The 15,554-nt window shown below is 38.8% G+C and overlaps 1 protein-coding gene across 8 annotated transcripts; it reads right to left on the reverse strand.

Moving 5' to 3' along the window:
* Positions 1-2,384: 2,384 nt before the first annotated feature.
* On the reverse strand, positions 2,385-14,934 carry LOC111262151 (Golgi-pH regulating cation channel). Of its 8 annotated transcripts, none has more exons than XR_002681427.2 (12): positions 14,109-14,676; positions 13,280-13,343; positions 11,280-11,389; positions 10,816-10,932; positions 10,404-10,549; positions 9,779-10,013; positions 9,294-9,442; positions 8,771-9,051; positions 5,915-6,045; positions 5,140-5,274; positions 4,502-4,743; positions 2,385-3,868 (listed from the first exon to the last, which is right to left on the reverse strand). XR_002681427.2 is itself a non-coding variant. In XM_022836195.2 (12 exons), the coding sequence occupies exons 1-12, from the start codon at positions 14,697-14,699 to the stop codon at positions 4,564-4,566; spliced, it is 1,650 nt and encodes a 549-aa protein (XP_022691930.1). In that variant the 5' UTR covers positions 14,700-14,934; the 3' UTR covers positions 2,385-4,563. The 8 variants fall into 8 exon arrangements, 5 of the variants coding, with proteins under 5 accessions (XP_022691930.1, XP_022691928.1, XP_022691926.1 ...); XR_002681426.2 differs by having other exon boundaries at positions 4,137-4,743; positions 14,109-14,675; XR_002681428.2 differs by having other exon boundaries at positions 2,385-2,678; positions 3,648-4,743; positions 14,109-14,675.
* Positions 14,935-15,554: the final 620 nt, after the last annotated feature.

A 15,554-nucleotide genomic window follows, 5' to 3' on the forward strand; every position in this document is an offset into this window, starting at 1 on the left:
TATGCTTTCGCTTTGATTTCACGTTTAACTAAAATTTGTCTGCTCCGTCGATTCGCATCCTAATATCATTATTCATTATTATTCCTAATATCATTAAGCTGTCGTCAATGGCATTTAACGTCAATACCGTCATAAACGTGCTGTTCCGTTTTGACAACCATCGTTCTTTCATCCTCGATAGTGCGATAACGACAGTAGAAGTAGAGGGTGAGACACACCGTCGTCTGCTTCATTCTTGGGGCGCCTTATTTTTGTTTCTTTAATTGTGTACTTCTAAATTTAAAAGGCTGTCCCCGTAATAGCTTAGTGGGTAACCTATTTGCTTCCTGATATGAAGGACACATTGTGATGTAGGTACGAACTAGGCGCAGAAACACTTCGTTTCCTGCTAGGATATAAGGGCCTTTTAGTGTACCTAACTGCGGTATCAGACGTAAAACCCGGAAAACGAAGAGACGTCAAAGGCTGAACATCAGTGAAAGACTTTCTTTTATTCGGTATCTATTTTTATACCATTTTATTTGACAAGCCTGCCCTTACAACGAAACTTTCACGTTCTGACCCTTCGAATCTCCACTTTCCCATGACTAAATGGTTAAATTAAAAAGCCACACAAATTTTCGTTCCCACTGGTGCACAATTTTTATTTGCTTCATTACTTCATAATTTTCGCTCCGTTTTATTTGAATACGCCGCTTTTCATTTTTTCAAGTACTTGCGGAATTTTTATTTCCTTGTTCACTCTCTGTAATATTTTGAAATTTTTCATAGAGCTAAAGCATAAAGTAAGCGGAAAAAACTGGATGGAGAACCGAAAGGTCTTATGCAATATGGTACTCAGTGAGATAGGATTTCATAGGCGTGTCAAGTAAGACAACGATTCTACTACTCAAGTAACACCTCAAAAATACGGAACCAACAGCAAAAATGTTTTAAAAAGAAAATGGAGACAGATGGTAAAAATGGTGCCACCGTCGATCCGATTTAGCGACAACACAAGCAAATATTTAAGCTGTGTCGTATATACCTTCGATTATTATGCTCATAATACTTGTTGATGAAAATGTCTTTTGTAGAGTCACAAGGAATACTAACATCATGCCCTTATAATTATAGTCAAAAAAAACATCATCGGCACCTTGTCAGTGCTTTCGAGGCACCTGAACGATATATTTTAAGTATACAACCTTCGTTGATTTGTTCGATCTCCGGCATATTCTTTTAATAAATTGTAGAAGGCACATCTGACGTGATGCAACTTCATAGAAAAACTTCTTCGAGTTTTATTTTTCTTTATTATTTTAATTTATAATTTATAAGTTAAATGCTTTATTGGGATTATAGAGTCGTAAATATTCCAACAAAAACATTAAATTAACTGCCAAATCAACGCCTGAAAACGAGTAAACAAGCACTAAGGCAACGTTGTGAGGGGAATAAATATAATTACTAGTAAAAAAAACACTGAAGAGTTATTGCCTTGGAGTGATTGATTTAAAAATTAACAGCTGTTAGAACAAAATGTTAGCTCTAGACTAACCCACTTATCAAACTCAAATCACAACTTACAAACTGAACGCATCAAGAGATTAAAAGTATTTAGTAGATTGTATCTCAAAAGATCAATGGGCGTATAAAGACACACTATTACTACCATGCCATTGTCTTCGAAGTGCACATTGAATCGATTCTCCACCCGTACACTAACCATACTGCTGCTTCTTATTTATTACAACTAGTAATAATATTTGCGAACAGATTAAGCCGGGTGTCACAGGACAAAATGACCCCTTAGTTTTATTGCGTAGAGCCACAGCTCAAGCTAACAGATAAAGTGCACTCCCAGAAAGGGATGTGATCACGGTTTGTACGATTAATGGACAACTATTTACCTCTGGGCTTATTTTTTCGAAAACAGGTTGTTTGTCCGGAAAGAGAACGAGACATGTGATCTCATTGCTTCTGTTGTTGCTGCCATCGACGATTGTTACTTGAGCTTTCTAATGGTGGATTAATCACTGTCGATTATTGAAGCAGTGCTAAGTGCTGTTGTTCGAAAGGATTTCATAAAAATTGCGTAGTTTCGAACGTCGCAACATTTCCGGTGACATGTACTTTAAACAAAGGTCAACGCAACTGTGTTCAAAATATCTTGAAAATCTTGCAGTCGAAGCAGAAAGTATATATATATATATATATATATATATTGAAAAAGACTTAGCTTTCTTGTTGGACCTACTCGCTCTGCTCTGATAAAACCGTATATAGAAACGTTGAAATCCTGTTCAAACGGTTCCGAAATAACGAAACGAAGTGTAATATTACACGTGTACCATACGTAACATTCTTATTAAATTTGCAATGGAATAAGATTAAACGGCAGATATTATAGCATGATCAAATGTTTATTTACAAATTTACAATTATAATTAACGTCATCTTAATATTGTTCTATCTTTGTCTCCCTGTGGTTTTTAACACACCTTTGTTCGCGCAGCGTTTTATGTATGGCTTTGCATTATAGATACAACCCCCAAAGTTGTTGCTAATGCACGACACCAGCGAGCTTTGACATGACTGGAATACATTTCGGGGGTATATAGGTTCATTCGTGACTACGGCCACCGCAATCAATTTCGCCAAATCAGTGTCTTCTGAATCATCAATCACATCAAAAGCTGAAATCAGACGTTCGGAATGTTGCGAGATGTTTGCTCTGCTCTCGGTCAGCGTACGCGACCATATTGAGGTTGATGCAATGCTGGTGCGTCATTGCTGCTATTTTCGCTTTTGCTGATCTCTTCCAACTTTTGCTGTTGTCCGAATATCAGCCCTACATCTACAGTTCGCTATTATCTAGTTCAAATAAACCGCATCATTATCGTCCTTACTAGTGAAAAGTATTATAGGAAAAAGAAATTTTCCGCCGCCTATGCAAGGTCTATACATCCACTATTCTATCGTAACTAGTTTGCTTGCTACCTCCTAAGGAGACGGTATATTGGTTGGTGCCGCCAGCGTGAAGTATAACATATGCATGAAAAGCAAGCACGCAAACAGTAGATGATGAAACAATCCAACTACGTAAACCAGCAGCTTTTTTCCGACTAGACAGAAATGATCGCATTATTCACAGACAACATTCTATGTGTCTTTTCTTATTGAAAGGCTACAAATGGACATTGGTAAAAGCCAGCTTATTTAAATTCTAAAACACACAGACACTTACATAGGAACTGTTACGAGCTTCTCAGTTCAGCGGCACATTTTATAAACGAAAAAGCTTGCGAAACAAGGCTACGAAACAAGTAATTCCTACTTAATTAATTAGGTTCGATAATTATCCCGAAAACTAGCAAGTGGTTCAATCATCGCGATTTTAGGCGTCCCCTGACCAGATAAAGGTTTTTAATTATTTTTATATATCACTCCGTCGAATCGGGTTGCTCTAACTAAAAGTTATCTAAAACATTAAATAGTGGGAATACTAATAGTAAAGTAATAAATATTTCATTCATATATATATCTAAGCATTTACGTCTACGTTAACAATGCACATTTCGTGTATAGATATTCGTGCTCGTCTCGCGTATCAGTTATATATATTCAGCAGTTTACTCTGACTTTTGTTTTTTAAAAGACCTCACCTGGATGCTAGATTTAAACATGTTCGAAATCAGTTGGTGCACTTCGGTGGAATCTCGTTAATTTAATGCAGCTTTTACATTAGATTTGGCTCCTACTGAGGCTGTTAAGGCCATCTAAACTGGTTTGCCGTCAACCTTAACTCCTCAGACAATCATATTTGATTAGTATTCATCATGTCCTTGCCTTGTTGTATCGTTGAATATTTGCCGTTTCACTTGTCCTAGAAAATTAGTTGCCAGAGCAAAAAAGCGAAAGTTTTGAGTTTGACGTTTCAGCAGATTATGCAGGGATCTTACAAGATGTAAAAATATTGATGCTTTGAATGTGGCATTATTTAACAGTAGGCTATTCATCCTGCAATATATATCCCGCTACACATTTCAGCAGAATGGCATTACGTAGCTACTGTCATTACAATGATTAGCTAGGAACAGAGTCAATCAGTATTAAAGGCCAATCGACTTAGAAGTTAATTAGAAAGACTTAACTGAAGATTATTAGAACATGACTATAAAAAAGATTAATTGATAGGTGAAGTCGCAATCCGTATTGTAAAAAAGCGTCCAGAAATTTACGTCTACTGCATTGTCTTTTTTCAACGAGTTATATTGAGTGGAGCTTAACTCAACAACGTAACGCAGCTCAGAGGCTTTCTATTAGCATAAAAATGCGCTGCTTGACTATATATGCTCAGTGCACATTGGTGTTGAGGAAACAAGAATGAATCCTCAAAGTTGTACTCAGCGGAGCAAATGCAACGCAGCTGTGCACATGGTGTGATCCGTTCCGCCCACAAGCATTCAGTCCCTCGGAGGAAAACCGCGTGCGCCTTGATCACGGATTATATCGTCACCTTTTGCCGTGAAAGCACATTCATGACTACCATATCACTAACGGGTGCCTTCAACACCTCATCTATAGCATCTTGTTGCGTTCGAACTGTACAGTAAGTATCTCTTCTTCGGAATCGACAAGCTTGCCGAGAGCCGCATCCGTTGGCACGTGTGCTTCAATCCATTTTAAGTCTTCCTCAATTGAACCGTTGGGAGGAGCTTCTATCTGCTGAGCTGGAGGCTGGCTTTTGCCTGGTCCAATCTGCAAAATAACAACATTATTATTACCCCTACTGTTAAGAAACATTTTCGCTTTAAAACTTAATATGTAAGTTTTATGTTAAAATATTTGACAAATGTTTAGTAATTCCAGTAACTGTTATTCACTACTTGTTTGAGCATGGCTACGAATGATGAAAAGAATAGCTATTTCAGCCAATCTTGTTTAACTCATATTAAATGCTGTTTAAGCAGAAGTGCTTAAAGTTGTGTTTTAATACTAGAAATTGTACAATTATGTTATGACGTGTAGATGGAATTTTTTTATCCTAATTGTTTCAAACACAGCTCTAAGCGTAACGGTCATTGTAAAGGCACAATAAACAAAGATCTTTTTTAATCTCTTACGTATTTTTACAACACTAGTAATGGTTTTTACCTGTCGTTGCTTTACATGGCTCACGTCAAGTAAGGTCGCAGTGTCTGTGTCGTTAGGATCGTTTTCGTCATCAGGATTGTCCAGTAATGGAGTGAACGCAAATCGATTGTTATTATTCGTCGGACGCCAAAGCACCTATCGGTATACAAATAATTATTAGTATTATAATAAAATGCATACTGCATGATTACTACTGCTTTCGATGTTATAAAAGTAAATTTGGCTTTAATTCGTTAGTAGTGTTATAATCCTGTTTAATAGATAGTTTTAATCAAATAAACTTGGATCACTGAACCATCAGTACTTCTCTACAAATAATACTTTGGACCACAGCTAAACGTATGTTTCTAATTAGAAAGCAGCGCTTCACTCAATGGAACAATTGATTCGATAGATAGGATTCGAATAGATATGATTACTGTATTCATTTTAGAAACGGTTTTGCTTAATGTTTGCACTTTCATTCATCGTTGGAAATTTTTACAGCTGCTTCTATTTGGGGAAATATACTTAGTATATATGATGATGTCAACCTGTGCTTTTACACAAGCTTTTTACTGCATGTCTTTATTTATCTTTTCGAGATAAGTTTCGCCTAAATAGTTACACTGGACATGTTTACACGTCCAGTTTAATTACCCGTTTGAAAGTTTTTATTGTTTTGAAACCTCTCTAATGTTTTCCTTTTTTTAGGCGATACGTTTATTGATGTTCTACGCAACGTCAAGCAGTTATGTCAAAAAATCAGTTTTTGTTAGCACCCAATCTCACCAACCATTATGACAAGCAGGATGATTGAGAAGAGAATCTGCCAATACGCATCATCAAACCAAAGTTCTTTCCAGTCGGAAATGCACTCGCTCATTCGGTGGTTTAGTACGACCCAAACCAAAAAAACGCCCGAAGCTGGAAATATAAAAAGCACAACTGGTTATTTAACTCATTATGAAAATTCAGACACTCATCTTCTACAAACTGAGTTGCTATCGTTTAAAGGTCGGTACTTCTACAATGCGCTCTTCTTGAGTGTCACGGTACAAAGACGTATTGATCATCTCAAAGAAAAATACCACCAAAAAAAACGCTGCCAATTGAGTGTAATCAGCTTGAAGCCACAATGAGTTTCAGTTAAACTAATAATAAATATAATGAGAGTTGAAGGTTTTAGTAATCATGTACAAATATATCTATGCCTGGTGTATCAACTCTGGACTGTAATAAGCTTGTCGAACTTGCATAAAATAGAGCTCTTATTGCAAACTACAAGGCTCGACGTTTTAAATGTTATGCCACTCAGGCGACCGCCTCACGATTATTTGGCAAACTCAAAACGAAACACACAATTTTCGATAACTTTTTACAAAAACAGGGCGTAATTACCAACATTTCATGTCGGGTTCATTCTTGGTTTCTTATTTGTAGAAGGTCTAATCATATAAATTCTCTTTTTAAGGATTTACTGCAAGTCCCCGCTCAGAAATAACGTGTCCATTGAACAGTTCGTTCAACATATTTAACGTTTTGAACGCTCAATAGCAGATAACCCAGTCTTGTTGAACTCACATATTGTTTAAATCAAACTCACGCGGTTTGGCCACAAGCAGCTTTTTAACATCTCTGTGTAACGAGAATCGTCACTAGTCAAACAAAAAACCACTCCGTTGGTATATTTTACCCTCGATCATTGTTCATAAACGGCGTGAGGGTTTTCATTTGCTTATGTTTGGCAGTTTGGTTTGTCTACTGGTCCAGTCAGGTAAACAAGCGAATCACTTCAGGAGATGATTTCCGATGCAGAATTGCGATCGCTCTGCAACTAACTCTTGACTCATACAGCAAACGTATAACGATGCTTCGCATAACCCACAGCTTAAGCTCACGGGTTGAACAAATTTAATAGAATAAAGTGCTCGAGGTTGTCGTGTAGGGCGCATCAACAACAACCCTAGCTGTTGCGCTAGGTGAGGAACTAAGATGTTCTGACTCCTCAACATGTTCTCAGCTACTATATTAACAACTGCTTCTCTGCAGAGTCTCCATGGACGCCTAAAGGCTCGTGAAATATTCACAGGCCCTTAAACTTTTGTACCAAACCGCTTTTCTGATGGCTATTTTTGGTGATGTAGTATGCCTATAATCTACCGGACATTAAGTTTTCAAATAAGCACTTTTGTAAAAGAAATCTTGATGAGCTTGATCCGGCAGTTTAAGTCAATGACGCAACGGCGTTCCCAGCTGGTTTCTGTAAAGAATATGCACTCTGCATCTGAGGCTTAGTCGTAGCATAAATATTTAAATGAAGTGGACGCACCGAGAATGATTTTATACATTGTAAAGATGCGCGTCGCAAACATTAATAATATCATAATTCTCAAGTAGATACGGCTCAGACCTGTATATAAGGAAGTATATGAGGCCGAGTATATCGCTGGTCGCAAATAGCAGGTCTACCATTCGCAGCATGTTAGTGGCAGCAACAGCGGATTGAACCCCGGGTAAAAATCTAAACTAGATGAACAACAGTATTCGGCGTTGACTCGGCCGGTCCACTCACTATCTGCGCGAGTGGATCGGCTCCCTGTAGATGCCTGGACGCAGCCAATAGAGGCTCTTGTCGCCCGCCTGCTCAAAGACGTCACCAAGGCTATTCCACTGTTGATCCTTTGACCCGACCTGCCGCAGCTGGACATCACGGTGCCTGGCAAATGTATCCTACAATAGGAATCTATTATTTATGTCTAAGGCTGGCCCAGACACCAACTCTTCAATGTAGCCTTAACAATTGACTTCGGCAATGCCATGATTCGGAACGGTCGTGGCGCAGGCGGCGTTCGAGGTGACCCCCAACAATGTGGGCACGGTAGGGAGGCCCGATGGCTATCGAGCAACTGGTTGCATACGCTTTTACTGGAGAAAGCAGGGTCATTTCAACGATCAACGTACGAAGTCTTTTTTCCGTTGGAGCGTGAGCATCATAGACCTACTCGTTTTCGAAACTGAACCCTTGCGGAAAGATGGTTGCAATAATCGACTATGAGATGGATGTAAACATAATATCTTCGGTGTTGACGGATAAATTGCGTTTCTCGAACATTACAAGCCTTTCTTAGCCTGTAGACCTGCATAAAGCCCAACGCGCCCCGTGGACAGTTCTATTAAAGATTAACGTTGCAGTCGGCAGGACGATAAAGCAAGCGTTTTCGTTGTGGACGATCTCGCGAAAGAAGTGATCGTAAGAAAGCCGTTTTTGACCGAGAGCTTCCAGTTATCCTTCTTGTAATTACTACTGTACGGCGATGAAGGATGCGTTATGCCATCGAAAGTAGCAAATCTTAACATGACAACGTCGACTCTGCTCGTTCGTGCCGTCAACAAGGCACTTCGCAGGACTGTAAAGAGGAACTTTCAAACGAGCCTTTGATAGATTTAGGTAACAGTTTAAAGCAGACGCAAAACATGTAAACGGACGTTCTATTGACTAAACGTATTCTGCAAACCTATTAGCGCAAAAAATCGTTGAAACATATATTTTATTCACTTACAGTCTTTGTAAGCCAGTTCAAAATTATACACGAGGTGATCGACTATATATATGTATATAGCCAATTACATAAATATGTTGTGTACCAACCTAGTACTGAAAAGACAAGCGTATTTGTGAAGTGCCTATACAGGGTCAGTTTGATGATGTTTCGGCGAAGCGTTAACGTTCGTGTTGTTTGCACTAGAGATGTAAATATCCAGTAACAAATGGCAGAATCCAGCAGTGCCAGGCACATTGACAACGAAAACAGAGTCCGGTCGGGAGTCGTCTTAGGCTTTAATTCACGAATGGCCCCTTCGCCCAAAGCGAGAATAAAGTACAGCCCTCCAACAAGTAGCACTCGTTGTAACATGTCACCTAAACGAGGCCTGCAAAAAATCGAATATGACATTTAAAATGACGAACTACCCAAACTGAAGAACTTTCAATTTTCACAGTAGTTCTTATCTTGCTATCTTAATTTAGATGACCGTAATTAAAGAAGCAAAAGATTATTAGTACTATTAATCGCTATAGGATCGCTGATTAGGGACGAAAGAGCAACCACTTTATAGTTGGGCATCGAACAGGTATGGTCATATTTCTCCAACTTCGATTGCAATGTCCTTACTTGATAATGCCAAATCCAAGGGAGACAATTATTACAAGAAGTCTAGCGAGACTTCGTTTCAGACACGAGACGAGCTCAGCAAATAGGATCGCTCCACGCACCGAGTGGCCAGTGTTGTTTATACTCTCGTATTCAGCGTAAAATGTAGCCTTATAATTCAGAAAGGGTAAATATATACTGATTAGGGTTCATGTACAAACATTTTACCATCAAGGAAAAGGCTAACTACCATAGATGTGTTATGTTCACAAAGATCGTCTTGCTTAACAATTGTTCTTGTTTTGACGTATATCAGTGTATATACAGCGTACAGTAAAATTTTCAGGTCTGTACGTTAACTACGAGATCTTTGGTACAGAAATAGATAAAGGCAACGTAATTTTATTTCTTCTAATGCAGTACGATAGTTGCAAGATTTCCGTTAATGAAATCTACAACTATATCCCAAAAAAGTATCAAGTAGAGCTAACAAGCTTCGGACACACCTTCTCCAAGAGACCGAGGAAAATAACTCCGCCAATCCAGAACTGTATTCGCAATAGCTCTTTCCAAGCAAGAGCGCAAACAAATGTCCATCCAATGGCGTACATTGTGTATACGAGACACATAGTGCCAAAAAATGGCAAATAGGGCCACTCAACAGCCGAAAGGTAGCCGTGTTCACCTTTCATTGAAACGTCAACCGACAGGTTAAACGGAGTGTTTGTTGCATTTTCGAACCTGAAAGATAACATCATGAAGAAACGTATTAGTTTGGTCTGGTATATACTAAACCGCAGCTAGAAGTTTTGTCTCTTAAGGAGCTAATCACTGATAAACAAAGTGAATAGCCAAATAAGCAAATCAAATGGAAGCTTAAATAGCGGAAGTTTTTTAAAGCACATACATTTATATCCATAGACAGAGCACGTCTTGATGCTTGTACTGCTTACGACTCATCCTCAAAGGTGTATTGCACGATGATTTAAATTGTGTATTTGATGTGTTCAGACATAAATTTCATATTAAGAAGCTAGATTAGCACTAGAGCGTAACTGTTGGTAGCAAATAATACGGACATAGACAATATCTGCGTATTCCACGAGAAATCGAGAATATCAATATCCCAACCTAATCAGCAGCATATAAATTCCATCACGGTTGACCCTAGTTAGACCTTCGAAATCTGTATCCTCTTCTTCGGTGGATCGAAGCGAAACCGGTTTTGCTTGAGGCAGGTACGTTGGTGCAGGTGAAATTGTTTCCTCCGGTATGAACTGAAAATCGTTTGAATTCGAACCGTAGAATCGTTACGTTCACAATACCCAACATTGAATTCTGGAAAACAGCTGGATTTTGTAAAAAGAGTTTAGCGACAATCTGAAGCACACCGCTTCTGTTACACACTTGAAAATTACGACGTATCTTGCTGCGCACACGTAATATAGTATTACGATATAATCCAGTATCATCGATTCTCTTTGATAGGTTAGTTCAAGTGAGGAGTGACAAAGTAAATGCAACAGCAACAGAAACAACTAACCTGTGGCTTGAGCTGGAAATGTTCAAGGCAGTCATGTGTCTCATTAGGAGACGCGTAAACTCGATGGCTAATATCCTGGCGAGTGCCATCAAATAAGATGACGAGTTCATCCTGATGCTGCCCCGGGTGTTAAATACATTACAGGGCAAAACGATGTTAGTTTTGTAAAAATTCAGAAATTTAAAAAGGCCACCTATCAAAGAAAGCACCCAATTACATCAACATAAGTCAGTTTCCGTACTGGTTTAGTAGTGATGTGTTTATACACCAGGCTTAAAATACGGGAGGAAACCTAGGTTCAAAAGCGGATGTGCACGCTCGTCACATCGTCCTGGAAGTCGGCACCCTAAATCGATGCTCAACGGCAGTACCGGGAGTAAAATTTTAAATCAACCATCCCAAGATTATAAAGATATTACTACTAATGACCAACATCCGTAACCCAAGCTATGAACAATACTCACGAGGTATTCAACTTCAAGATAATCCTGATAGCAGGGAGTTCTGTACAGTTTCCAGGACACTTGTACCTTTGGCGTCTCGTTCTTCGCGCTTGGGTGGCTCTGACATGATACTGTTTAGGTGAAATGAAAAATCCGAAACAACGGGAATAAATGGTTAGAGGTGAACGTTCGACTTAAAATGGACGTTGCAGTACATAATCAGGTAACTGATCCAGTTCAAGTCAAATCACGCACTATAACAGAATACCGGCAATGGATCTCAGCGTAGACTTTATTCGAGGTTATAACTCCAGGTAAAGCTTGAAGCCATGACCCCAGGTCACCTAATCTAATTATCAGTCAAAGAATCTACAGACGATCAACCATACTATAAAAAATCCTCATGAATACAATATACTTTCGTAATCTTAAGCTGATCGGAAGCTCGGTGTACGATAAATCTACGACCTAAGTTTTAAAGATATGATATGAAAAACAAAAGCATATTTGGACGATAAGGTGCCTATTTGTGTTCCTTAAAAATACATCAGGTTTCATTGTAGTAAAGATAGTATGTTTGTCTGTATACTATTTCTTCTATCTACAGTGTACTCGTAAGTCAGAACGAAGCATTCAAAAAAGGTGTTTTGTTAAGATCGTATTTCTTCACTTCTCAAATGAAGTCATACATATTAGAACGTATGTTTCTGTCTGCAGGAATTAGGAAAAATAGAAAGTTTTTTTTTTATATATATATATACCCGATAATCCAACGATACGATCCATTTCTTGGCTTTAATCTTTATTAAAAGATCGATAGACGAGCATACTGCCGCAAAAGAACCAAGTCATTTAAACATCAAATTGATTAGCCGCATGTGACTCTGTTGAAATACATCTTAAGCACTGATTATGCAAGCTGAATAAAATTAAGATCTTCACTATATTATCTGCTCATCAGCTAGAATATCCGCTTTCAAGCGATTATCAAAACAGCTCCCCAGGTCAACAATGACATATATATGATAATCTCAATGCGTTTTCCTCCTATGTAGTTAACATGATTACCTTCGTATTCAAAAATGTTCTGCCATCAGTATTTAAAGCAGAGTCAACGCATTAAAAGTTGTTAGTTCAGGAGTGTTGACAGGTCCGTCAAGCGACTATCCGTAGAGAGTTACATGCTTCCGTAGGAAGCTGCTGGATTAATCCGATAAAGTAAAAGTTACACGAAAAACGTTCACCACCGAACGACTAAGACACCTCTTGATTACAATATCTCTACTACGGACTCTATAATGATTACTTCCATCGAACCATTCTAAACTTGAATTTTATTTTTTACTATCTTGTAATAGACAGAACTTCGACAAAATTAAGCAACAATAATATGACGATAAGAATTAGCTCTCTAGGTAAAGGAAATTGTTCCAAGGAACGGTTTGGCGTTTCAACTAGTTGTTATAAGAAAGAGGAGTAACGTCGTTAAACATAGTCTTACGATTGTACAATTTTAGAAATAATTTTAAAGCTTTTAAACCACTATTTTTTCACCATTAGGGCACTTATCGGGTAACAGACAGAACCCTACAAGTCACCATGCCTGCAGTAGAAAATAAAAGTGATATAACCTGGTCATGCTATGCAAATTACATAGCAGGTACAATTAGTGTTGAATGAATTAGATTAAGTCAGGTTACACTGACACTACTTAGTAAATGAACGATTAAGTACGAAATAAGACATTCGTACAGATGAGACGTAGTCTGAAACACGTTACGTAGAGATAAACAAATAAACACATGAATCTCCACAGACTGTCAGTGCTGTTTTTACAAGGTGACCTCATGTTGACCAGGTTGAGATTAGCCTCACGTTGCAGGTTGTCGTTGTCAGAAATGGAGTCGAAAAAAATAGGGTTGTTGCTATGTCACGAACAAGGTTACCACCAATTTAGTGTAGAGAACGCATTGCAATGGGATATTGAAATGACGATGATATCTACAAATGGAAATACTCACTTTTCACTGAAATAGTCGAACCGCGGTAGAGACTTTTGTGGTTAACGGTAAGGAATTTAGTCACCTGTAAAATGAAAAAAAAATAATTATGTTCTCTGGATAGAGTAAATTACTGATGAACGTTCCAGTTTGTATGTGCTCCCAGAGACTTATAAAATCAACCTGCTCACACTAACACTGTGACGGGCCAGAATTCACTAAAAGCTGTACGTTAATACTTGCGTTCTTAACTGCTCGAGTAGCCATCCATTAGCAGTACCCTAACAATATCACTTATCAACGACCAATGGTTTGGCTAAAACCATCACTCGTTGTTTTACCCACTGCAACTTTTTTTTTATTCATCTTTGTTATTCAACTACATATTTAATGCGAATTATTTAATTACAGACAGCACTCGTATCACCTATTCCTGGTCATTTCGGACAGCGTTACAAATTTCGCGCCCATTACGATAGATTAGGCGCCCCATACAGAGTTGAAGATAGGTCCACATTTGTTCAGTTTTCACAAAACTCGATTTACCATGGTACGATTGTAACTTGCAGGCACAATATTCACGTTGCTTCCTAATGTCAACTTAAGTATGGTCAGGTAGAAAATATTAAGGTAAAGCTTGTAAAAGCAAATGTAAATCACTAGATACAACTGTTTCCACGAAAATATGTCACAAGTTTGAATACCCTCCGTATCTGTATGTGCTATAGCCTCCAATCGCTACTAGACATCACAAAAGGTCAATGGGAACACTACGAAAAGTTGTATCAGCTAATAATGGTACCACCAATGGATGACACCGGTGGCAGGTGTTGCATTTAGAATATCTTACATTTGCTCCGTGGAAAGACCACTTGCCCTGATCGGGAAACGCGAACGTGGACGTCACGGCAAACGCGACCAGCAGCGGTATAATGCATCGGGACGATCCTAAACTCACGGCCGCCATGCCCAAAACATTGATAACGATAACCACAACAACACTAAGATAAAATATAATGGCGTTTCGTTACCACATCACCGACGGCTAGCTATTACCAAATTTCACCGAACGAGCGCCAGACTACCAACGTATATTACAATATCGAACACATCCACTACGACACCACTGGCGGACAGACAGGCCAGGAATCGAACGGTCGAAATTATTATAGTTAATTAGAATTGAACTGCGCTTGACTGGCTACGCACTGACACAAATATACATACGCACGCACGCACGCAGGCACACACACACACACAAATACACAGAAAGAAAAAGATAATGAACAACGTCACTTCTCGCTGGCGGCTGAGTGATGACGACTATATAGATTCAGCACACACGTCAGCCAAGCGACAGCACGAATAGAGAGATATAGCCCAGTGACTGGCCGCGATGCACTGCTTTGCGCTGTGTTGAGCCGCAATCATACACACCCATACACGCGACGTCCACTAGTGAGAGAGACGGAGAAAAGCGACGATTAAAGTACCACCCACACCAGTAGCAGCAGCATATAGATTTTCCATAACACGGTAACGGGTAAATTGCAATGCGCCGAGCGGACCTCCTGTCGCGCAATACGATGGTGCGACTTCGCGCGCACACATTTGAATGCTTTACTGACGTCAGCACGTAATATCTGTAGTAGCGCAATGGGTAACGTATTTGCTGGCAAAACCTAGGGACACATGGTAGTCTCGGTTAGAATCTGGAAGCTAGCAGTATGAAGTTATGCCTAGTGGTACTGAGCGTAATACATGAAAAGGGTACTGGAACGTATTTCTATATGCCCGACCTTATCTATGTGGATTATGTAGACAATATAACTGTATAAATAACATAATAATAGTAGTTTTGTTGGTGTGAACATCTTAGTTTCGGAAGCTAACGTTATACAAGCCAGCTCAAAGCATTAGGTTGTTCGGAAAATAATGGCGATCCTTATTCAATGGTTTAATTTTTCGGTTCGCTAAGTGTAGCTTGAAATCTATTTGTTCTGCAAGATCGCTGTCGTCATTTTGCTTGGGTCACGATCTTTTAGTTTGAGTTCGGACTGTAAATATAAAAGAAGGGTGAGAATTTACGACACAGACTTTCATTGATGTTACACATTTGCTGCAGCAACTCAGGAAATTTGCTTCGACCATGCTGAGGACTGCAGAGCAGAAAAATTTGGGATTAACTGACAATTATATTTGTTCAAAACTAAAAATCCTTCTTGAATTCGAACAGTCCTATGAAGTTAATTTTTTAGGCAGAAAAAAAGCTACGTTTAAACGTAATAAACCACTT

The sequence above is a fragment of the Varroa jacobsoni genome, unplaced genomic scaffold, assembly GCF_002532875.2.
Source record: "Varroa jacobsoni isolate VJ856 unplaced genomic scaffold, vjacob_1.0 scaffold_630, whole genome shotgun sequence".
Lineage (NCBI taxonomy): Eukaryota > Metazoa > Arthropoda > Arachnida > Mesostigmata > Varroidae > Varroa > Varroa jacobsoni.

What these genes read in the sequence shown, in the direction of transcription:
- LOC111262151 (XM_022836193.2), bottom strand. Translation starts at nt 14,225, where the DNA reads ATGGCGGCCGTGAGTTTAGGATCGTCCCGATGCATTATACCGCTGCTG. An exon ending in GCTTGTCTTTTCAGTACTAG is followed by an intron (nt 6,046 to 8,770) that starts GTTGGTACACAA and finishes TTATATTTCCAG; the next exon opens with CTTCGGGCGTTTTTTTGGTT. An exon ending in TCATCCTGCTTGTCATAATG is followed by an intron (nt 5,275 to 5,914) that starts GTTGGTGAGATT and finishes GTATACCGATAG; the next exon opens with GTGCTTTGGCGTCCGACGAA.